At 55.1% G+C, this 24387-nt stretch overlaps 1 protein-coding gene across 2 annotated transcripts; it reads right to left on the bottom strand.

The window, feature by feature from the left end:
- Positions 1–651: 651 nt before the first annotated feature.
- ARHGEF10L (Rho guanine nucleotide exchange factor 10 like) lies at positions 652–23164 on the bottom strand. Of its 2 annotated transcripts, XM_072883617.1 has the most exons (27): positions 23031–23164; positions 18317–18401; positions 17857–18042; positions 17710–17737; positions 16892–16977; positions 16690–16773; positions 16238–16413; positions 14723–14831; positions 13279–13385; positions 12984–13061; positions 12719–12898; positions 12389–12505; positions 12205–12297; positions 11780–11953; positions 10993–11138; positions 10249–10433; positions 10037–10152; positions 9722–9849; positions 9530–9630; positions 8450–8571; positions 8080–8166; positions 7734–7963; positions 7473–7627; positions 5825–5970; positions 4232–4406; positions 1772–1894; positions 652–1686 (listed from the first exon to the last, which is right to left on the bottom strand). In XM_072883617.1, exons 2-27 carry the CDS (start codon positions 18351–18353, stop codon positions 1202–1204), a joined length of 3654 nt encoding a protein of 1217 aa, XP_072739718.1. In that variant the 5' UTR covers positions 18354–18401; positions 23031–23164; the 3' UTR covers positions 652–1201. The 2 variants fall into 2 exon arrangements, with proteins under 2 accessions (XP_072739718.1, XP_072739719.1); XM_072883618.1 differs by lacking the exons at positions 16892–16977; positions 18317–18401; positions 23031–23164 and having other exon boundaries at positions 17857–18038.
- Positions 23165–24387: the final 1223 nt, after the last annotated feature.

The following is a 24387-nucleotide window of genomic DNA, read 5'->3' as shown; positions in this document are numbered from 1 at the left end:
GATGCTCCCGGGGACGCTCGTGGTCCTTCAGCTGCAGCGTGCTGCACGGCTGGTCCAGAGATTCACCACCCTCTTCGTGCTGTTTCACGCAGCTGAGACAGGGAGAAAACTTAATGAGAAAAGACTTTAAGGGCAAAGAAAGAAAAACCCAACAAAGCACATTTGATGGCTAATTAGAAAAATACGCAGAAATCGGTGCAAGGCAGATAATCTTCGCTCCCCGGCAGCAGGAGCCGCGCCGTCCCATTTCAAGGTTGAGCAGTCGGGAATATCAATCTGATAATTGTAATGCGACAAATGAAAATCAAATTGAAGCCGGTTAGAGGATCACATTATAAATTGATTTAGTCCTTGGACAAGTTTCCACCTCCCTGGCCCCGGGTTTCTCCGTCGGGGATGGAGAGCGCTGTGGGTACCAGAGATGCAGGTGATGGGGGACATCCTTCTGCCCATTTTCCCTCCATCCCACACCATTTCTGGGACAGAAAAAGGGCATTTGGGGACTTCCTATTGATTTTTGAGCATGTGCAGCTCCAAGGGGGTATATTAATCCCTTGGGACGCTGTCACTGAAGCAAGGGAAAAAAAAACAACAAAAAAAACATTTGCACCCGAAGCCAAACCAGATTACAAAATGTTGCAAGGAAACACGCCGATTCCTATAGGGTTTATTTCCATGCTCCCAAAATTTCTTTTCCTCAGGAAACTGCGCACACTCAGCTCCCAAAACCAGGGGATTTTGGTACCAAATAACCTTGATTCACAGTCAAAAAAAATGGCTATTTCAGCAAAACCCCCGTTTCAGCGCAGCCGGCGCCCGCTGAGCGCTCCCATCACTATTTCTGCATCTCCAAGTGCCCCAATATATACAGATTCCTTCTTTATACAGGTAATAATATACATCATATTTATATATATATATTTATATATATATATATATAGATATTCACACACAGACACACAGACGCCTTCGGCCGAAAAGCCGACACCTCCAAAGCCCGCAGGGAGGTTGCCGCTCCCGCCGTTAAAAACTCCCCTCTCCCCACGCGCAAGCTGGTTTGTTGGGGGAAAAAAGCCCATTTTTCAGCTTTTTCCTCCTTAAAAAAAAATCAAGGGTGATGCACCCAGGGCAGGACCACCCCCGGCAGCTTTCGGGTGGCTTTTTGAGGTAGGTGCCGGGCGGATGGGGGGGTCCCAGGGTGCTATAGCATCAGTGGGACCTGCCAGATGAGCAGGGTGCTGTCGGCATCGCCGCCCCGGCGCTGCGATTCGGCGTTGAAGTTACGGTAACCCCGACCCCCCGAAACAATGGCCACTGAGGAGATCTCCTTGCGTGGGGCGTCACGGGCGCAGGGTCGGCTCCGCACCCAGACGTCAGGGTCATCGGCCATCTCGTAGATAGAGCCGTCCTCCTCGGTGTGTGCCGGCGTGCCGCCCACCGGCGCTTCCCGCACCGATAGCAGCTGCCCGGGGAGGTGGGAGGTGGATCGGAGGCGATATTGCAATAAAATCCCTTTTTTTCTCATTTCCCGAGGCGAGGGCCCATCCAGCGCAGGGGGTTTCTCTTCCTCAGCCTCCTCTTCCTCCTCCTGGTCGCCCTTTAGCACGTCGGGGGCCAGGGTGCTCAACGCCACTGCCAAAAACTCCACGGGGCCACTGTGCCCATTGAGGGACACCATGCCTTTTCCTGCCCAAAAAAAGAGGGGTTGTGCTAAAAACGAGCCCAAATATCAGGTTGCATCCGCGTAGGGAGGGGTTTTTTGGGTGCTCACCGGTGATTTTGGGGATGCCCTCCAAGCGGGGCACGGGCAGCAGCACGATGATGCCCTGGTCGGTGCCCACCCAGAGTGATCCCTGGCAGATGAGGAGGCTGGTGACGCGGACGTGTTTTTGACCTGCAAGAGGGGGAAAAAAAGAAAAAAAAAAAAAAAAAAGAGGGTGAGGGATGATTTTGCAGCAGCATCTTCCCAGATAACCCACCACCAGGGGATTTTTCATGGGGAACACACTCCAGAGCTCCCCCAAAACCAAGCAGCGTCTTTGCACGAAGGTCTCCATGCCAGGGAGAGCGCTGCAAATATAAATAAATAAGAAGAGGAGCAAAAAAACCAAGTGAGACTTCTAATGGCAAATGAATATTTTATCGCCGGGACTTAGCGCTGCACAGCGTCAGACTCGGCGAAGCAATATATCTGCGGAGATGCAACTCCAGTTTCTTCGGGAGGACTTTATTAATGACCTGTCGAGTTAAAAAGGATGAGGGAGCGTGAGTTCAAAAACGCATTAATACCCAACACTCACTCGCCCAGGAAGAAAAGGAAGTGATAAATATTTTAACATGCCCTAAAAAAAAAAAAAAAGCAACTTACATGAGTATCATGCTTATAACTAATTACGCAATTATGTCGCGCTGTAGCTGGAACACGGCGGGAGACAACCTTGCAAGCCTGGGGTGGGTGAGAGCAGGATGGGACGCGGCTGGGAGATGGCGCTGGGCAGTAAACTGGGGAAAATGGGGTGCACGGGGCGATGGCAGTGGGGTGCATGCATGGATGCGTGCATGGGTGCAAGGATGGGGTGAAGGATGCGTGCACAGGGATGAAGATGGGTGCAAGGATGCACGCACAGGTGCAAAGCGGGATGCATGGATGCACACAGGTGCAAGGATGGGGTGAAGGATGCATGCACGGGGATGAAGATGGGTGCAAGGATGGGGTGCAAGGATGAAGATGGGCGCAAGGATGCACGCACAGGTGCAAGTGGGATGCATGGATGCACACAAGGATGCACACAGGTGCAAGGACAGGGTGCAAGGATGCATGCACGGGGATGAAGATGGGTGCAAGGATGGGGTGAAGGATGCATGCACGGGGATGAAGATGGGTGCAAGGATGGGGTGCAAGGATGGGGTGCAAGGACAGGGTGCAAGGATGCATGCACGGGGATGAAGATGGGTGCAAGGATGGGGTGCAAGGACGGGGCGCAAGGACGCATGCACGGGGATGAAGATGGGTGCAAGGATGGGGTGCAAGGACGGGTGCAAGGACGCATGCACGGGGATGAAGATGGGTGCAAGGATGGGGTGCAAGGACGGGGTGCAAGGACGCATGCACGGGGATGAAGATGGGTGCAAGGATGCACGCACAGGTGCAAAGTGGGATGCATGGATGCACACAAGGATGCACACAGGTGCAAGGATGGGGTGAAGGATGCATGCACGGGGATGAAGATGGGTGCAAGGATGGGGTGCAAGGATGAAGATGGGTGCAAGGATGCACGCACAGGTGCAAAGTGGGATGCATGGATGCACACAAGGATGCACACAGGTGCAAGGATGGGGTGCAAGGATGCATGCACGGGGATGAAGATGGGTGCAAGGATGGGGTGAAGGATGCATGCACGGGGATGAAGATGGGTGCAAGGATGGGGTGCAAGGATGGGGTGCAAGGACGGGGTGCAAGGATGCATGCACGGGGATGAAGATGGGTGCAAGGATGCACGCACAGGTGCAAAGTGGGATGCATGGATGCACACAAGGATGCACACAAGGATGGGCTGCAAGGATGCAGGCACAGGTCAAAGACAGGGGCAAGGACGGGTATGTGGATGCAGGCCCAGTGCAAAGATGGGGGGTGTGGATGCATGCAAGGATGCACAGAAGTGCAAAAGATGGGGTGCGTGGATGCATGGGTGCAAAGATGGAGTGCAGGGATGCACGGGTGCATGGATGCACACACATGTGCAAGCATGGGGTGCGCAGAGGTGCAAAGATGGGATATGTGGCTGCATGCACAGGTACCAAGATGGGTGCAAGGATGCAAAGATGGGATGCATGGATGCACGCACGGGTGCAAAGAGGGAGTGAGTGGATGCACACACACGTGCAAAGATGGGGTGCACGGATAAGGTACACGCACAGGAGCAGAGGTGCAAAGATGGGATGCATGGATGCATGTACAGGTGCAAAGATGGGATGCGTGGATGCATGCACGGGTGCAAAGATGGGATGCGTGGATGCACGTACGGGTGCAAAGATGCTGCCAGCTCTGCAGTCAACGAGGAGAGACCCCAGAGGTCCAAGCTCAAACCTTTACACCATTAACCAAATACATTCCTTGCACAGTTTCTCTGCAAATCAGCACAGCCATAAAGCAAAGCAACACGTCTATGGGGTGATGCCCCAACTTGCCCAATTAATTGCAATTAAGAGCCAGGGGGAAAGGGGAGCCCACCCGGCAGGACGAAGGTGGTCCTGGTGGCGATGTTGATCTCCTGCAGGTGCTCCAGCGTCTCGGTGTGGAAGAGGCGGATGGAGGAGCCTGAGGAAAAGGCCATCCAGACCCCGCTGCCCGCCTTGATCATGTGCGTGACGCTGGCCTCCGCGTCCGGGTGGGCCTCAAAGGTTTGCTGCCAAAAGGGGAATTGCAAAAAGGAAATCAAAAAGGTTGCTCCCTAAAATTGCTGCCAGCTCAGGCTCTCTCCAGGGGCTGCTTTAGGGCTGCAAACCCACGTGGGGAGGGGACCAGAGTGACCTTGAGGTCCCATTCCTCCTCGCCAGCTCTGGCTTGGGCAGAGGACACTGAAACCAGCCCATCTCCAAACCCGTCTTGGGGTTTTTTTGGTTGATAATACAGCCTTTCCCACCCCTCCAGTTTGGTTTTTTTTTTTTTCTTCTTTAAAAGACTCATTTCCCAGACTGGATGCATCTGCAAAATCCATCTCAGGATGCGACAAGACCTTCCTGCTTCCCTCCAACCCCAAAAATCAGCGATCAAAGGCCCCGCTCCCCCTGCAAGACCTATTTGGGGATCACGGACGGGTCCATCTGCTTCCCAAGCTCCCCACCGGAGCACTTCCCTTTCAGACACAGGAGGCAAACTGCAGGAAAAACACCTTTTTGCATCAAAAATCACCCCTGCTGCAGATTTCCCAACATAAAAACTCATATTAGCATTGAAGGATTAAATCACAGGGGGAGAAACCTGCACGCAGTGACTTTGCCTTCATTTCTCCTATGGCTTTGAAACATTTTTTGCTTTAAAATTTGTGATATATATATATATATATTAAAAAAAAAAAAAAAAAAAAGGAGCGGGTATTGATCCCCTTCCCAGAGAGGACCGGTGTAGAGCATCCCCAAAAAAGCTTGCACAAAATGGGGGTGGAGACTTTCAGGTCATCTGATAGTGACTTTTAGGTGATCTCCCCCTTGTTCCCCACCCCACAATGGGGTTTATTCCCTGACGGTTTATTCCCAAGCCACCGATCCCTACCCAGGCAGACCCAAGACCCTACTACACAGCTCTCCATCAAATACTATTTATACCATCCCCCAGCATCCCCCCCACCCCCTATTTTCCTCCCCCATCACTTTTCTTCCGCAAAAATTCCCACCCGGCTCCTGTCATAAATAAAATCAGAGACTGAAAACGAATCCAGTCCCCGATGCATTATTCATCCCTGGCACCGCCGTTAGGCTGGATTTACGACAGCTAATACATGCAAACTAAGTTTGGGCACTAAATGTGAAAATTAAAGGTGGGAGAAAGGTGGGGTTTTTTTTAAAAAAGGAACTGTTCAGCATTCCTTGTTTATGCAGCTGCGGGAGATATCTCCCATCCTCCTCCTGTGACCCGATGTCGGAGGGAAGGGACCCAAAAGTGATGAAAAGCAGCAAAAAGCAGCAATAAAAGGTCGTTGTGGGCATTGCACAGGCAGGGATGTGCCCATGTGCATCCTGTGGGGCTCCAACCAGTGTGACCCCCCCAAAGCCACCGCTGCGTCCCCCACGGATGCAGCACAGGGGGCCCGACGACGCTCCCTACCTGGGTACGGAGGCTGGTGGCATCGAGGACGGTGACCTGGTTGGCACAGCTGGCCCAGAGGGTCTCATCCAGCGTCAGGAGGGCTCGCACGGGGCCGGTACCCACGGCCAGGCGGGTGGGCTGCTCTGCCGGGTCCCACAGCCCCCCTAGAGCAGAGGTGCCAGGATGGGGGGGGGCAAGAAGATGCTCAGCAAAACAGAAAAGCATCTTTTGATGCAGCTTAAACCACCCTAAATGGCTGCTGGGTCGGCTGCAAACCCCTCACGTCCCCAGTGTCACCTCAGAAGCCTCCGAGCATCTTAATGCCACAATCAAAAGGATGGGGGGGAGCTCGCACCCCCAGCTTCAACCCCCCCAAAGCCCCTCTACCCCTATGCAAACAGCTTTTTAGCAGCAAACAACTGGCCACCTGCAACACTCGGGCACGTTCCTCACTGCTAAAGCCAAAAATTTCCTTTTTAAAAAAAATTTCTTTGCTCTTGAAGCGACACTCCAGAGCCGACGCATCCAGGGCCGATCTGGAGTGTCTCTGCGAACAGCATCCAACCTGGATTCGGATGAATTCACCACCAGCAGCGGCTCAGCAGCTTCAATAGATAATTGCTCTCCTTTTCTTATTCCCAACACAATTTTTTTAAATAAAACGAGAAGATCCAAGGGATAAAAGAGCCCTTCGGGTGCTCGGACCTCTGCTCCCATCAGCAGGAATTTGCAACCGAGCTGCCTTTCAGCAAATCCTAATTTTCATGTAAAAACGAGCTATTTTGAGAAAGCTTTTTCCTTCCAAAAAGATAGGGATAAGATTAAAAACCCCACCCCGCAGCCCTGCCAGCGGCTTGCTGCCTTCGATGCGCATTTATGCCACTGAGATTAAATTAAAGCCACTTCTTTAATTGGCTTGCACGGTTGCCGTAAGGTGGGAAAGGGGATGCGCAGGACCCCAAAATGCAATTTAAGTGGCTTTACTGGCTTCGGGCTGGCCTGGGTGCTGCTTGCTGCAGGTTATCTCAGAGCAAAGGAGGGGTTTTGGCCCAAAAATAGGCCAATGCAGCGGATTATTTGAGGCTCTTTCCTACCCTCTAGCGATGAAGCAGGTATTTAACAGCCCAGGCGAGGAGGCCCCGGGGAGGAAGGCTCCCAGCAAGCTGCAGCCTTGGCCTCAGCTGGAACCAGGGAAAATAAACCCAAAATCAAGCTAATAAAGGAGGGAGCTCTTGCATGAGTGGGGTTTGGAGGGGATCGGTTCGTTTATATTACCAAAAAGGTGATTTTTTTGAAGCCAAAAGCTCTAAGGGGTCCTTGTGCAATCCCGGCGTTGGACCCTTCCCGCAGCACCGGAGCACAACCGCCCTCCGAGCAAAGCCTTTGCTGCGGTATCAACCCCTCGCCAGGGCCGTTTTCCACATGTTTTCCCCCAAACCGAGCCCCTCTTGCATTTATCCTGGCAATGCAAAATAGCATTTTTCCCCCTCCCCTTTCCCCCCCAGGCTGCAGGGGGAAGAATGAAAGTGGGGGGGGGGGGGAATGAAGATTTATCACCATTTTAGCAGCCAGCACATCTCGCTGGCATGAAGAAACTCCTGCTCCATGATTTTTAGGGTGTCCCACCCATAAGCCTGCCCGAAAGCATGCACGGGGGTGCCCTCACCGTTGCTCCTGGGGTAGGCGGCCACGGTCCCGTCCTGCAACCCCGCAAACAGGTACTCAGGGCTGTGCTTCAAGCAGAGGACGGGTTGCATGCTCGGGCTTTTGCAGGTCAACAAGCACTGCGTCCCCGTGTCCACGCTGCCGTAGACCGCGATGCTGGGGAGGGAACGGGGTGGGGGGGAGATGCAGGAGATCATGCCAGTCCTCAAGGTTCGGCGCTGGTGATGGCACCAAAGGATGGATGCAGAAGACGCGGGCTCACCTGCCGTCCCGCAACCCCAAGCACACAGTGGGATGCGGGGATGTGGGGGGCTGTTCGGTGGTCGGTCGGGGCTCCTGGGTGCCCGCCGGTTGCCCCTCACCCGCCTCAGGAATGTATTCCATGCACAGCACTGGCGAAGCCACCGGGAAGGACTTCACCGTCCGTGGCACGGCGCGGTTGAGGGAGAAGATCTCCACCTGCCCCCCTGCGCCTTCCTGGCCCCCTCCAACCTGCAGGGACCGGAAAATGGGTGTTAGCACCAGCCACGAGCACTGAAGAGGGGGTCTGCAGCCAACGTGACCCAAACCCAGCGGGTTTTGCCCCATTTTGGGGTTGTTTTGCTCACCCAGAGGTAGCCCTGTGGCAGCGAGGTGCTGATGGCGGAGAAGCCTAGCAGCGAGGACTGCACAGGGTTGTGCACCGCGGCGCCAAGCTGCAGGAAAGACCGGGGTACAGGGGGGCCGTAACACCCCCACGTTACCCCAACACATGCAGGGTATCAGTGCATGCCCCAAAATTTGGGATCCAGCCAAAGCCCAGCTTGTATTTTCAATTTTCCAGGATGGATTGCACCAGTTCCTGCCTTTGCGACCAGCTTGGCCATCCCATCCAGCCCAGCCACTGTGGGATTCCTGTCTTTATCCCCCCAGAAAGATGGATGTAAAGGGGAAGGAGGTATTGGAGGGGTTGGAGAAGAGGTTGGCCATCGCTCTTACCTGCAGATCGAGGGCCTTGGAGGAGAAGGCGGGCATGTGGCAGGAGAGTATGGGGCACCAGAAAGGAGCTTTGCTCTTCTTGTCTTCATCGGGACAGAGCCAGCCCGGCTGGTTCTCCTCCCCTGCAGCGAGCAGAGATCAAGGATGGCCGAGACACCCCGCAGCATCTCTCCCCTCCCTGATGGTACCCCAAAAATAGTGATTTGGGGTGCAGGACTCTCATCTCCAACCCCAAACCACCATCACCTGCAGACCTAGGGCTCATCTCACCCCTTTCCCCCAAACTATTGCACCCCACCACAGCATGCAGCCAAGCAACCGCCTCAAGCAGCAGCAAAAAAAAGCCCCAAACCCCAAATAATATATGCATAAAGGGGGAAAAAACCACACCCTAATGTGTTTCTTCACATTAGGGTTTAATGTGTTTTCATTTCTAACACGTGGATACAGGATTATCCCCCAGGCATCCCAGATTAAAAAAAAAAAAACAAAAAACACACACCAAAAAAACACCAAAACACATAAACTGTTAAAAACAAGAGAATCAAAAATCCTTCCCGCCTGGGGGCATCCAAGCACTCAAATAGGATTTCAATTTTTTTTTTTTTCTTCCATTAAACAACTTTTTTTTTTTGCTGCAGCGGCTGGTGGAGTTCAACAGGAATAGGGATAAGGAAGTGGCAGGAGGGGCGGCTCCTCCCTTGCTTATTCATCCCGTTTTATGGAAAACAGGTCAGCCCCGACACCATCGAGACACGCACACACGCCGCGTGAGCCAGCGACACACGCACACACGCGACACACGCACGAGAGCCAGCGAAAATCCCTCACCACACGACACCATCCCAGAGATGCCACCCAAGAGCAGCAAAACGCAAAGCATTTTGAGCCAGAATTACCGATTCCCATCATTTCCAGCGTGCAAACCGCCAAAGTGTTCTCCACCACCTTGCTCCAATTTTTTTCCCCTGCCCCGTTTCACATTGGGATGCTCAGGGCAATGCAAACCCCCCTTCTGCTCCCAAACTTGGCTTTTCAAAGCAAGGGTGATGGCAAGCAACATGCCACGGGGCTACTCACGCAGTCCTATCTTGGCCAAGTGCAGGCGGTTCACCCAGGAGATCTTGCTGAGGGGGTTTGGAGTGATGAAGACCACCATGACGCTGATGGGGCGGCCAGACCTGTGTAGGGAAAGCATCACCAGGTTGGTCTTCAGCTACCTCCTGCTCCTCCCCAGGGTGGGAAGAGCCCACCCATGATCTGCAAACTCACTTGTCTGGCTTTCCGGGCATCAGGAGACGGAGGCGGCACTTGTTGGCAGAGTGGATCTCCTCCTCCTTCACCTTCATCATCCTCTGCAGGGCCAAGCACCAGTCCTGGGCCACCGTCATGTTCAGGTTCTGGGCGAGAAGTCATAAATCATGGAAGTGCCTCCAGGACAAGCCTGAATCATCCCCAGATTTCATCCATGGGGCTCAGGAGGATGAGATGTCCAGTGGTCCCCGAGGAACCGCACGGTTATTGCAAAGCGCCCAAGCTTGGTTCTACCCAAATCACGAGTTTGACCATGCTTTGGTACGTAGGTACCTGGTAGGTGCCATGCAAGGTGCTGATGAGAAGGGTGATCTGCTCCACCACCGCCAGGTCCTTCTGCAGGTCCTGCAGCTCCTGGAAGAGCCGTGGTGGCCCCAGGTAGACTTTATCTTGGGTGGAGAAATAGAGAAACAAGGTCCGTGGAGGATGCTCCATCCCACCCCACCGAAACCAGCCCAACACCAGATCAAGGGATGGCTGCTCACTGTGCGAAGTCTGCCCGGCCGGCACGTGCTTCTTGGCGCCAGCGTTGTGGATGACAACGTTGTCCTTGTCATAGGCGCCGCTCTCCTGCCCCACCTCCACCACCTGTACCTGCGGGAGGGCCGTGCTCCACTTCACCACGTATTTGGGACCCAGGGGCACCAGGCTGCTAATTTCCAGCTGGCCTCTGCCAAGGGAGGATGCAAAAAATATACGTAAATAAATCAGCAGGCGCCGCGGCTTGCCCTGCAAGCCCTCGCAAAATGCACGTCGCAAGCCGAGCCCCATTTGCTACCCCACGCCGTGCACCGGTGCATGCCCGCACCCCCAAACGCGGGGCACACAACCACAGCAGACCACACTCAGCACCTACCCTGGGTTCACCGGCCTGAAAGAGGGGGAAAAACGATTAATAAAGAGGTATTATGGGGAGCTCAGGGAGGGTTTTTCCCTTTGCAGCATCAACCTCCACCAAGCCCTGAGGTCCCAGAAGGCTCCCGGACCCCACACCAGCTCCAGGACCCCACAGCACCAGGGGATGGAGGCTTTGCATGAAGCCATGCCAAAAGTAGGGGGCAAAGCAACCGCCAACCAGGTGGGTTCCCCCTCCAAAACAAGGTGGGGTGGCTTTAAAAGCCTTCGGGGTAGAGCTAGCAAAACCTACTCAGGCCAAAACTGAGGCGGGGAAGGTCGCTACATCGACGCTTTGCAAAGTGATTTTGGGGTCTGGGGCCGCCGGCACGTACTTGAAGTTGATGTTGGCGCAGACCAGCGTGTCGTTGAGGAGGAAAACCTTCCGTTCCTTCGACTTGATGAGCTGCCCCCGGTCACCGTACACCGTCTCTGTCAGCGTCTCGCAGAGCAGGAGCTGCCGCTGCCCCGAGCTCAGCAGCTGCGGAGGGGATGGAGCAGGCGGAGGGCGGGGGGTCAGCCTGGGAGCTCTCGCAAACCTCCTGCCCCAAAATTTGAGTTGCTTTTCCCTTATTGCAAGGATTTTCCTCCAGCCGGGAGCACGCACGGTCCCGAGCTCTGCAGAGGCGGCCGTGCAACATGCTTCGAGGCTGCACGATGCAAAAACCCTTTGCACCCTGTACGTCCAACCACCGAGACAGCAGAGCCCTGCAAGACCAACGTGGCCCTTTTGCAGCTCCTTTTGGGCCTCTCTTCATCCCCTGGCCCTAAATTCTGATCCGAGGGCTGAGCTGGCGGGTGCCTCGCTGCGGTTTTTGCCACCGCGGCCGTCCCCAGCCCAGGATGTGTTGCAAGAGCTTCATTTAGGTTTTTTTTTTTGTCCACCAACGATTGCAAAACCAGGCAGATGAGACAGCAGCTCATCCTTGCTTTTTCCCTGGAGGGGAATTTCCCCGTGCCAGCCTCAAGATTTGCTTTTGCTCAACATCCTTTCAGAGACAAGAGGGATCCTAGCTTCCCGAAACCCCCGACACGGAGAGGAAGGTGGAAGCTGCAAAGCTCAACCCCCAGCTCCAAAACCCACCCATCACAAGGATGAGGAGGTGAGGCTGAAGGACCCACCTTGTTGAGGCTGCTGCGGTCACTGATGCTCTTGCTGAGCTGCTGGATTTCAGCGACTTGGTCGGCCAAGCGCTTCTGCTCATTGAGCTTCTCTGCCAACGTCTCCAGCTCGGTGAGGGCCAGCTGGAGCGACAGGCGGTCTGCGTGGCCCTTGGGGGTGTTTTTCAGCATGTCCTGGGGTGGGGGAAAGGATGGGGGACAAAAGCCACCCCAGAAAAATCAGTCCCGTTGGGGACGCTACAATTGAAAGCACTTTCAGCACCTCCGAAATCAAAGCTTGGAAGATGAACCTTGGAGAAGTCCCCAAAGCTGCAACCAAGCTGCCAACCCAAAAACGTGTCCCTTGCTAAACCCTTCCCCGCAGCACCCAGGCTGCAAAAAGTAGGGTGCAACGCAAGGTGGGTGCTGGTGCCCCTCGCCCATACCTGCAGGAGCAGGATGAACTGGGGGAATCTCTGGATGGGCTTCACCATCAGCCCGTAGAGCGTGACCCGGTCGGCGCTGGCCATCTGTCTCTTCTATAGAGGGGGGAAAAAAGCAAAAAAAGAGGAGTTTTCACCCATAACTGTGACCGGCAGCACCGTGCGCCCACGTTTGCGTCCTGCTGACCTTGAGGAAGTCCAGGAAGGCAGGTTTGGTGAGACAAGCCTTCTTGATGAGGGACATGGCAGTGGTGAAGTTGTTGACGTAGTCGCTGTAGACATCCAGCACCATTGACTTGGAGAACTGGGGAGAGGGCAGGAGGAGAGCCGCGATGGCATGGGGCTCCCCCGAAAAGGGGGATCGGCAAAGGACGGGGGTGCTCGTGTATTTTTGGAGTGATGCTGAGGATGCTGGTGGTACCCCAAGTTGGGGCTGCATCGCTTCAACCCTCCAACCCCACCCCTCGAGAGGGGGCCAGCGGGAGGTTTGGCAGCAGTCCCTGACTTTTCCTCCTACCGAGGCCACGAAGAGGTCCCCGATCTTCTCCGCCGAGTCCCACTCGGCCACGCGGGAGGCGAGGGCAATCTGGAACATGGAGTGGCACTGCAGGATCTCCTTCAGACGAAAAAACACCACCTGGCACTTCCTAGCGCTCAGCACCTTCGGCTCCATCTCCATCAGCGGGTTCCTGTAATCCTGTGGGCGATGCCGGTGCATCAGCATCCCTGCATCTCTGTGCCCCCCCCCCCCCCGAGCTCCCCCAAAAAAGGAGGTCCCCCACCTGCAGGATGCGTTTCAGGGATTCCACGTAGCTCCGCTCGCTCTGCACGATGGAGCCCAGGATGTGCCGCCGTACCACCTGCGACGACGCCGGGGCTCAGCCGTGGTCCCCCCTCGCCCCGAAAAACAGGACTGGGGGGGGGGGCAACGCGGGCACAGAGCGCTGCAGAAGTGCTGACGCCGCGGCATCGCTTTCTGCTGACTTGCCCTTTCCCCGGTTGCTCAATCATGGGACCAAGAGGAAGCCGTGCCCCCCTCCAAACTCCCTCGGAACCCCCAATCCGCCCCGCACCGACCTGCTGCGGGCTCAGCCCCTCAGGCATGGGGCCCAGCTCCGGCGGCGGGTGCTTCATATCGGAGACGGTGACCTCCAGGAAACCCGTGTCTTCCTCCTCCGAGTCTCCTGCGGGAAAAAAACCCAACCAAATGCCAAAAAAACCACCCCAGTTTTAGGCTTTTTTTGGACTAAAGAAGGGCCCAGAGCCCCCTCAGCTGCTTGGCTGGGATGCTGCAGGGGCTGCATTTGGGTTTGGAGCTGCGAGCGGAGATGGATCCCAGCGTCCTCCCAGTATTGCGTGCCTGTCCCCAGGCTCCAGCCACTGTCACCGGACACCAGCATGAGTCAGGCTGCGAGCAGGGACCGAGCCAGGTCCCCACAGGGAGGGGACGAAAAGGGTCCCCGTCCCAAAAAAGCCACCCCGGCTAGGGGAAAAGGCCCCCGTTCTCACTCCAAGGGTGGGTGTGAGCAGGGAAAACGGGGGGAAAAAAGGACCCAAAAGCAGCACGCAGAAGAAAATGGGGAAGGCGAGAGGCGAGCACCCGCTGCCCAGCACGGCGATCCCTTACCCGAGGCCGAAGCAGCTGAGGAGGAGGAGGGTGAGCGAGCCAAGGCAGCATCGCGATGCAGATACGACTGCTTCTTCCACATGGCCGCAACGCCCCGCTACGGCCGCCCCGGCCCCATCCCCGTCGCCTATAAATAGCCGGTACCGGGGAGGACTAGCCAGGCTGGAGGGGAGGGTGCTGGCGGCCGGGTGACCTTTTTCCTTCCCTAATTTTGGCATGGAGCATCGCCGCCCTGGGCTGCCAGCTCCGCCAGCTCCTTCTCCCCGTCTCCATGCCCCGGGGACGGGATGCTCTGCAGCAGCACCCCGGGGACGGGATGCCCTCCAGCAGCCCGGGGACCCCAAAAGCGTTTAAGCCCCCACCCCAGCCAGGCTAAGCCGTGTTGGGGACGTGCAGCGAGGCCAGGACACACACGCCGGATCCCCCGGGCAGCCCCGGCCGAGCCGCAAGGCCACCCGCCGGGATCCTACCTGCCCCGTGATGCTCCAGGGAGACCCTTGAGCTCCAGCGGGCAGGCGGCTGCTTTTCCGCCTCTGCCGCCCTCCTCCTCTGCTCCCCATCCCCTACGCGACAGCGGGAGGGTTAGGAAAACACCCCAAAAATCGGTATTTCAGGGAAAATCCTGCTCTGTGTCCAAGGGGGGCACCCATGGGTGGGGTCACTGTCCTGCTCCCAAAAGGACACGGGTGCTCGGAGCAAGCAGCGAGCCGAACCAACCAAGCTTGCATGAGGATGCAAAGAGTGAAAAAAAAAATATACAAGCTTAAAACACAGAAAATAAACCAGCAAAAGGAAGAACTGAAAGCATTAAGGATTCATAATGCATTTTTTAAAAAATACCCTCAAAAAGGCTTTTTTTTGGCTCTCAAAAGCCAGGGAGGGCTTCCCGCTTACCTGGTGCTTCTTTCCGGTGCAGGAACGTCACCTTCCTCATCACCGCGATCTTGGTCTTCTCCAAACCATCCTTGGTGCCACTTTTGGCCGCTTTCATCAGCTGGGTCATCTGGGCAGAGGGACGAGAGGGACCAGGAGGCTCGAGGCAGCACTGGGACCCCGTTTCGGGTCCGGATACAGCGGTGCCATCCCCTTGGGGACATCCCCTCCGAGCATCGTCCCCCATTTCGGGTCCCGATGCAGCGGTGCCATCCCCTTGGGGACATCCCCTCCGAGCATCGTCCCCGTCTTCCCACACAGCCCGACAGGGAGGCAGAGGAGGCAGGTGGCTGAGGAAGAAGGATGCTCCAGCATCTCTCCTCCCTCCACAGGGACACGGCCGCGTGCAAGCAGGCGCAGGCAAAGCGGGAGCATGCAGCGAAAGCAAAGAGGAGGGAGGGAAGGCAGGCATGAGCGCATCCATCCCCTCCTTGCGGCCAGGGTTTTATGTGCGAGAGAGCGAAGGGGGGGGAGTGTTGGCCTTTCACACCTCAAATCGCAGCATTTTTAGCCCAAGCTGACATCGGCATCGCCTTCCCAGCCCAAACTGGCCATGGATGGTTTGGGGCTGGGAAGGGCTTTGCACTAAATTTCTACACCTCCCAAAAATCTTCCCCACCTGATTTCCACCCCGTATCGGGGAAAAACCTTCTCGGATCCATCTATCCCACGGGCAACCTCGCTTCATCCAAACGCCCCTTAAAAAAAGAAAACCACCCAAAAAGCAAACGCTTTGGGCAGCTGGAGGATGGGGAGCTGCAAGACAGATGCATGAGAGGCAGCTTTGCGGTGCTTAACTCAATTTTTTCCTCTTCTGGGGGACAAAATGGGATGAATTCAGCCTGGATAAACTCCGGGAGGGTTTTTTCCCCTCCCTAGGAAATTTGGGGGACAAGGGACAAGGGACAGAGGAGGGACAGTACCTTCCAATCGTACTTCTGCTTCAGCTCCTGCATGTCTCTCCCCCCAACTCTTAAAGCCAGGATGTCCCTCTTAGTCCTGGCGTATCTCTCCTTTAGTCTATTCAGGTCTGGAGAAAGCTGAGCCCAAAGCAAACCAGGCGGGAGGAGGAGGCAGAGGAGGCGAGAGAAGGCAGAGAAGAGATCCAGGTAAGCAGCCAAAAAAAAAAAAAAAAGAGGAGAAATCATCCCAAAGCAGCATGGTACAGGCAGCATCTTCCCAAAAATCTGGCTTTGCTCGAGCAGGGAAGGGAGCAAGCGCAGGGAAAGGCAGCAGCCACGCTCCAGCAATGCCAAAATGTGAAAGGAAAGAGGAAAAAAAGGGGAAGGAAGAAAAAAGAAAGAAATGAAACCCCCGAAGTTTCGGGCTGGCTTTGCACTGGGTGACCTGGGAACTGCAGCATCCTCTGCTTCACCATCTGCGGGAGCAGCCGGGCTTGATGCTCTGGTGCCTTTATACAGCAAACCCAGGGGAAAAAAGGAAAAGAATAATAAAAAAAATAAATTCAAGCCTTACCTTGGGCTGGAAGGATGCCCGCTGCTTGGCCGGCTCGGCCTCTGGCTTGGTTTCCTCGCCCGAATCCTCGCTGTAGCTCTCGAACTCGCTGGAGCTCCAGCCCAAATCCTCGCCCGCCCGCGAGCCCTCACCACGCTGCACCTCCTCGTAGATCAGGCTGTGCTCCGTCCCCGCGCCTGGCAAGCAAAAACCAGCTCCTTTTCCTTCCAGAAAGGCAATTTCCCCTCCCCAGGGACCCACAGGAGGTGCCCCAAATCCTCAGGGTCTTGCAGCCCCTCTGGGAACACATCTGCCTTCAGCCCTTCCAAACCCCAGCAGTTCTCCCCGGGTTGTCCCCTCTGCATCCGCGTCCAGGATGAGCGGCTCCTTCCTGGAGTGTGCCTCGGTTTGCCTGGCTGCAAAATGGGCTCACGGTCCCGGGGGAACCGGGTGGGGGGAAGGTCTGTCCCTACCGTTCTGCTCGGCATCAAGGGTTTCACAGGGGACATCGTCATAGATCACATCATCCTCCACCGCCGGGAACTCGAAGCGCTCACCTTTGGGGGGACAAACCCCCCGGCAGGGACTCAGGTCAGCACCCAAGGATCAAGCCAGGATGCAGAAATCCTTCCCAAGCCTTGGCAGGGTATTTTTTTTTCTGGCATTTTAACCCACCTCGGCGGCCGCTTTTCCTCTTCCAGGTCTGGCCACCGATGTGGGGGTCTCCACCAGCCTCCCCATTCCTCACCCCCGCTGGCAGCCTGCGGGGAAGGGGGTCAGGGAGCACCCCGGGGTGCAAACGCCCCCGGATCGGGTGCAAACCCCCCAGGATCGGGTGCACCCAGGCACCTCACCCCCCTATCGCCCCCCCCTTCCTATTACAGGGGTTCACAAGCACAGAATAAAGCTCGCATCATGTTCCCCCCGTCGCACGTCTGCTTCTTCACGGATTTGGGGGGACCCAGGTTTTAGGGCCACAATGCAAAAGACCCCAAAATGGCTTTTTTAGCCTCAGACCGCGTGCTGCTGGAGGGCACGGGGCGAGGGTCCCCATCCCTGGTGGGGGTCCTGCCTCTCTCGCTGCGCCCCGTGCGTGCTCCACCGGGGGGACAAGCTCTCCTTGCAGCCAAATTTGCATCTTTTCTCCCCAAATCTGCAGGTGGGGCAAACACCAGCCCCCTTTGAACACCCATCGCAGGGGGTTTCCTCAACCAGGGGCTGGAGGAAGCCCCCCACCATCCAGTTAACCACAGACCCCTGATGGTACCCAAAACGCCCACAGATCCCCAGGGCTGCAAGGTGCACCCCAAAACCCCGGGGCTCTCCTGATTGCAGCCCCTTTTGCAAGCAATGGGGAGAAGTTGGGGAAACTGAGGCACGGCGCCAGGCCGCAACACACCAAATGGGGGTGGGGGGACACACAAACCCCAAAGCTGTGTTTTCCCCTTCGAGGCACTCAAAAGCCCCCCAAATCCCCCCAAAACCCCACGTACCCTTCCTGGGTCTCCGGCACCAGCCCGTCTGCGGAGAGGAAAAGCAACGAGAAACGGCATTGGCACCCAGGCTTGCAGCGGTGCCACCCTGGGCACCCAAAAGGGACACGGTGGGGACATCGGGGACCCCCTGCCTGCCCTCCTCACCGACACCGGAGCTGGCAGCACGCCGCCTGCGAGGGGGTGCTCGGAGGACCGCTTCGCCGCTCGGCTCTGCCGCCGAGTCTTCTTCCTCCTCCTCCTCTTCCTCGCTGTCCTCAAAGTCGAAGGCTTCGCCAAGGTCCTCCTCCCCCTGGGGCAGGGGGCTGGGGGTCTCTGGGGCAAGATGGTCACCTGCGAGCAGAAACAGCGTCACCCAGCACGTCCCCATGGTGCTGCTTACCCCAGCAAGGCGGGAGGGATGCAGGAGATGGAGGGGGATGCAGGGGACAGAGGAGAGCATCACCCCCCAAAAAACCGCAAGATGCAACAGCCCTTCGTGTTTTCACGCCCCCGAGAAGCTCCCATGGACACGTGTAGGATGCCCCCGGGTGATGCACCCCCCTTTCTGCACCAGGCTGGGTGTCCCCCCCAAAAAAAACCCCCAGCTCCAGCAGGCTGACAGTACCTACTGCGGGGTGAGGGGGCAGCTCGGACGAAGCCATGGTGCAGGGCGTGCGGATGCTCCGCCTGGGCCCTTCCCCGAGGCTTTCCTGCGGGAGAGGAGGAGAAATGGTTGAGAGGGGAGACCAGCCCCCGAAATCCATCCCCGGGAGAGGAGGCAATGTGGGGAGACCCCAGGTGTGATGGATCCAGCTCCGGCTGCTGCAAAACCTTGCAAGGAAGCAAAAATGCTGTGCCCGGGTCCCAGTTTGCATGGCAAATCCAGCCTGCGCACGGCAAATTTATCCCATGTACGGCAAAGGCAGCCCCACCAGCCCCCAGCATCGAGCCTGAAGGTCTCGGAGGGTGGGAAGCGCCAAGCATCCTCCCTGCGATCGATGGCTCATCCGCTCTGGTAACCAGAGACGCCCGGCACGACACCCTGAAAGGTCACCAAGAGGAAGAGGAAGGACGGAGCGGGGACCCCCGAGCCTGAGGGACGATGCGGCGGAGAGAAACAACGCCCGAGAGGCTGCAAAGAGCAAAACGGGGCCAAACTCTGCTAATTCAGTCCTGCTGGAAGCGCAACCGCTGCACGACAGATGCCACCACCCTGCTCCAAAGAGCTGTGACACCCCCCCTCCCCCCCCAGCGACCCTTTCTCCCTCCTCTGGACCCCCATTTCCCCTGGGAGGGGGATATATGGGATGCACAGACCCAGGATGATCCCCAAAAAGGGATCTATTTATTTCCTCTGTGACAAAACCCCTTTGAGCTGCAGCACGCGTGGGTGCAATTGCCCCGCATGGGTTTGCATCAAGCCATACAGCTCCAGGGCCATATATATATCCATAAATATATATATATTTGGGTCTAGAGCACAGCAGGAGGGAGCTGAGGCCTAGGACCACCTCCCAAATTTGCCTTTACACCTGGAAAACGAGCTATAAACCCCTGGCAAGCACAGCACATGCACAAGCTGATGCTGCAACCCCGCCAGCTTGCAAAGTGCTCAGCAACCCCAGCCCCATCCCACTGCAAAACCCCCCCAAAGCATCGAGCTAAAACCCATCCCACCCTTTCCCAGACATAAAAAATAAAAATAAATCTCTTCTTCCCCTCTTTGACCTGCGTTACTGCCGCAAATATCCTCTTCCAGCCGCTTTTACAACGAGCCCGTTGCCTCTGTAAACACATTAATGGGGATTTATTTGGGAGGGGGACCCCGGGATGCTTCTTTTTCCTCCTTGAACTCTTTTCCTAGCCCTCGAAACAGAAAGCAGTCGGCAGCCAAGGCTGCTCTCACACGTCACCTAATCTGCTTCCCATTAGCATGGGAGCAGGCAATTCCCTTCTCTCCCTCTTTCGCAAGCTCCGGGTTTTATCCCTACGGATGCGATGCTAACCAAGCCGCAAATCCACGATAAACCAGCCCCACCAGGAGACGCAACGGAGCTGAGGACCACGGGGGAAATAAAGCCTTAACTCTGCAGCGATGCCTCCAAAAAAAAAAAAAAAAAAAGGCAAAGCAAGGAGATAACAACACCTGGGTAAAACAAACCCAGCAGAGAGATGCTGATGGTTTTATCCAGAAACCAGTTTGCTTACTGGTTCGGTTCGCCCTTCCAGCAACCCACTGGCTTCTGCATTCGGAGAGGGGAGCGGGAGGGCGATACCCAGCCGGGCCCTGCAGCTGGGTCCCGGTTTTGTCCTGCTCGCGGGGCAGGAGAAGGTCACTTCCCATTTTGACAGTTGACATAAGCTCCCCTCAGCCCGATTTGTCCCAGGGCCGGCTATTTTACCAGCTGCGAGCACGCCTGCCTCCGAGGAGAATGACCAGCCCTCCAAAACAACCCGCTGCGACCTTTAATTGAGTCTTACTAAATCAAAAAAAAAAAAAAAAGAGTGTTTTTTTGCATAATTTTTCATAGCAAAACTGCCATCGGGGTAAGAGCATCCCCGTAGCAAAGCGCATCCCATGGGATGGGGGGAAAGCTGGTGGGAACGAGCTGCCCTGCCAGGGAGATGCCCCCGGAGCAGGCATGGATAGCGAAAAGCGGATGCGGAATAATCCAAGGCGGCCACGGGGATGCCGTATAATCCAAGGAGGAGGTGGGGATGCAATATCATCCTTGGAAAGAGGGATTTAAAGCCCGCAGGAGCCGCTGGGTCCTCACCCTGCCGCCCGCAAACAGCTCGAGGCAGCGTCACGAGCCGTGGTTCAGCCCCGTCTCCCTCCCAACCTGGGCGGGGAGGAAAAATAAATAGAGCTCGATCTAAATAAAGGCAGAAAAGCAGGGCCATCTGCTAAACCCAGCCCGACCCTTCGCCTAGCAAGCTGGCAACTATTTGGCTTTATTTTGTTTATTTTTAGCCACCGCGACGGAGCGACAGGTCCCAGCTGGCGGGGACGGCTGCCAGCCCCAAGGGACCCGTCCCTGGTTAAAGCATCCTCCACCCCATCCCACCGGCCCCCTTTTTTCTTAAATACAGGGGTTTGCAAAAAAAAAAAAAAAAAATAATAATCCATAATATCACAGCATGGAAGCAGCCAGGATTTACCCTGGGAATCCCTCCTGCTCCTCTCCGCATCCCCGCCACGTTAATCCCTCCTTATAAATAACCCCGGCGGTATTTATAAGGGACAGGGGGGGTAGAAATAAGAATTAGCTTTTGTCTCCCAAGAGTTTCCTCCGACTCCGTATTAATTCCTCCAGCCGACGGTCCCACATCCCAACTGCAGTTTCAAGGCTTATTTCGCCACCCGGATGATTTTCCACCATCACCTTGGCCAAAAAACCAGAATTAATTCAGATTATTTCCAGTGCACGGGATGCCGGGGAGAGCGGGGATGTTTTCTCCCGCAGATCCCAGTCCTTTAAAAGAATAATTTAAAAAAAACAGCAAATCTTTGCTGCAAGGTAAGGTTTTTCCAGACCTAATTGGGTGTTATCGGTGTTTTAAGGGACGAGTGGTTTATTTCCCAGTTTTCCAAGGAATTCATTGCAGAGATTTGAAGGCATCAGTGTGGAAATGAGGGCTCCGGTGAAGAAAAATTATCCTGGGTCTTCAAAATTCCCCCAAATTGGGTGTTTTGATGCGGTGGCAGTTGGAGGGAGCAATAAGGGGCGGCTCAGCAAGTGGTGGGAATGAAACGATAGCAAAAAGTTGGGGGTTTCCCCCTAAAAAAAAGCCAAAATATGGGCTTTTTTCCCCAAAAAATGGGGCTTCCCGGAAAAAAAAATCCATGAAAATTCAAGATTCAAGGCGATTTTGTCATTATTTTTATATAAACCCTTGCCAAAAGGCATCAGCTCATGGGAAAAGCTCTTCCTGAACACAGTGTTTCCCTCTGTCACCTCGAAACGTCTCCTCTGGGCAAATATCCCACAAATATTCCAGTTAAAGACTCAAGACCTGGAAAACTGCCGCTGTTTTCCTTTTTATTCTCCTTTTCAACATCGCCGACGAACCGGAAAAAAAATTCCTCCCTTGTCCAGCTCGTGCCGAGAGAAGTGCAAATGCAGGGAAAAAAGGGAAAAAAAAACAATCCAGTAAAAAATCAGAATTATAGCACCTAAATTAAAAAAAAATAGAGCCTGTTTTGCAAAGATTTCTTGCGAACAGACCCAAAAAGCAACAAAAAAGCCTTATTTATTGCCAAAAACCTCCCCAGTTCGATGCTTATCCCAATCTCCACCTTTCAATGCTTTGCAAAGTAATTGCGAAGTTCACCCGCTGTGAAACTATCCCAGAAAGGAATTTGAAGGGAGAAGAATTTTAACCAGAAATAAGCAGAAAAATGGGGTGGGTTTTTTTTCCCTATTAGTGTTTCCAGCTCAAAATTCCCAGCAACTTTGGGGTTTGCTTTATTGCAAAGGTTCAAATTAAAACCTCTCCCACCCTTTGCAAGTGATTTTTCCTCGCGCCGATGCTCCGGGGTCACTTTATTTTGGCTGAAAAGTGACCCAAAAATCAGCATCAGGTGGTGACACCACTGGATTTGAGATCACCCTCCCCAATATTCTGAATTTCTCTCCCTGTTTTGCAAACTTCTACTCAAGCACCCCATAAAATGCTGTTTTTTCCACCCCGCAAATGCATTTCTTCACTTTTTTTGCTGGTATTTTGGTTCAAAACCTGCTCGCTGAAACACACTTAATACATTAAAAAAAATAATAAACTGGTGCAAGCAGGGGGGGGGGGGGAAATATTGCAGTGACTTCACCCCCTTTGCAACCCTTGCAGCGTGCAATGCAACCTTGCGCCCCAATGCAACCGGTGGCCAAAAAAAAAAAAAAAAATCACTAAAAGGGGGAAAATTGCCATTATTTGCTGTTAAAATCACCCTGGCAGAAGCTCTCAGCCCCCCGAAACTGCGGTTTCCCACAGGTGCTGCAAACCCCAGCTGGGAAAACCCAGGAGAGATTTGCAACCATCGCAGACTTTGCAAGAAAATGGGGTGAAAAAGCCTGGGAACGGGTGCAGGATAAGCCTGACTCACAGCCAACAAGACGTTGACGCTCGCCTCCTCCCTCCCCATTGCTTATCTATTTAGAAGCAATTAAAACATATATATATATATCTATAACAAAAGCCCCAATCAGTGGTGCAGCGGGCAGGCGAAGGGCGACCTCCTCCCCCTGCAAGAGGATGCGATAACCTATAGATATGCATTTTTAATATATATATATATGGATTTATGGGCAAGGAGGGGAGGGGAGATGGGTTTTGCTGACCTGGGAAGGCCGCGTCTCCTCCGGCTTTGTGTCCGCATCGGCCGAGCAGGCCCCCGGCGGGGAGGCGACGTCGGAAAAAAACCCCAACCCGATGGGGATTAATCCCACCGACACCCGCAGCGGGGTGCCCAGGGTGGGGGACACCCAGCCGGCACCCCCCCACCCACCCCAACACCCCCAGATCCCGGCGGCCGAGGGCTCGCAGCCGGATGGGAGCCGCGGTCCAGCGGCTGCACCGAGGGATGCCGGGATTTTGGGCAGCATCTCCCCCCCCTCCTCTTCTTCTTCCCAAGCAGCTCTGATTTACACCCTTGGTGTTCCCCAGTCCTCATAAATAACCCCCCAGCAGGATCTGGCCCCCTCCTTGCCTTTTAACCCCCTGCGTGCCGGGGAGACCTGTTAACCCTCTCGCCACCGACAGCATCGCCCGTGCACAAACAGCCCCGGCTTTGCAGCGGGAGCTTCCAACATTTCCAGGCAGAGAATTTTCTCCAGGATATTTTACGCCGGAGCCACCAGCTGCGGGGCCAGCAGCCCCAAACCGCAGCTCCACATCCCCGTTCAAGGGTATTTCCCCCATGCCAGCTTTTCAGGACCTAACCCCCCCCAAAATACACCGTAGCAAAAAAAAAAAAAAAAAAAAGACAAGTTAAAGCAATGCAAGGACCACCCCATGCATGCATTTATTTAAATGCAATATCCTCGCTATGAACTGCACCCCTCTTACCTATTCCATCGGTGTTTGGGGCTGCGTCTTTCTTGCTGGGAAGGAGTTTGCTGCTGCCGTCCCGGCGTTACCTGCCGGCACACCCCGGCTGCTGCCGCCCAGCCCTGCTGGAAAACACCCCTTGCAAACAAACCAAACAGCTGCCAGGTTTATTCCGGCTTGAAACCAGCTGAACAAGCCCAGGAAAAAAAAAAAAAAAACAAAAAAAACCCACCCCACACACCTATCCCAGTGCCCTTCGGATGACTCGCAGGCAGCTGAAAAAAACAACACCTTTTCCTTTGGGTAATGGCATCGCTGCCCTGCCAGGTATTGCTGCCTGTGGAGGTGCTGAGCCCTGCCAGGAAAACCTCTCTGCAAGTGGGAACAGGATCCGAGCCCCAAGCACCGTGGTGGAGAGGACTTTATCCTCGCTGTCCAATATTTGGAGGGACGAGACCCTCCACGGGCCATATTTTGGGGGCTGGGTAGCAGCAAAAGCATCCCAGCGGCGATCACAGAAATTAAAATTATTTTTCCAGTCTTTCAGATTGCCTTTCAATCGTGAATCAACCCTCCGTTTCCCACCCCAGAAACTTTGCAGCAAGAACCGAAAGCCCCCCCAAAGGAGCGAGGGGCTGTTGCGCCCTG

This window comes from Ciconia boyciana, chromosome 19, assembly GCF_034638445.1.
Source record: "Ciconia boyciana chromosome 19, ASM3463844v1, whole genome shotgun sequence".
In the NCBI taxonomy this organism is placed as follows: Eukaryota; Metazoa; Chordata; class Aves; order Ciconiiformes; family Ciconiidae; genus Ciconia; species Ciconia boyciana.
The sequence above is the reverse complement of the archived record's forward strand: the minus strand, read 5'-3'. Positions and strand labels throughout refer to the sequence as shown.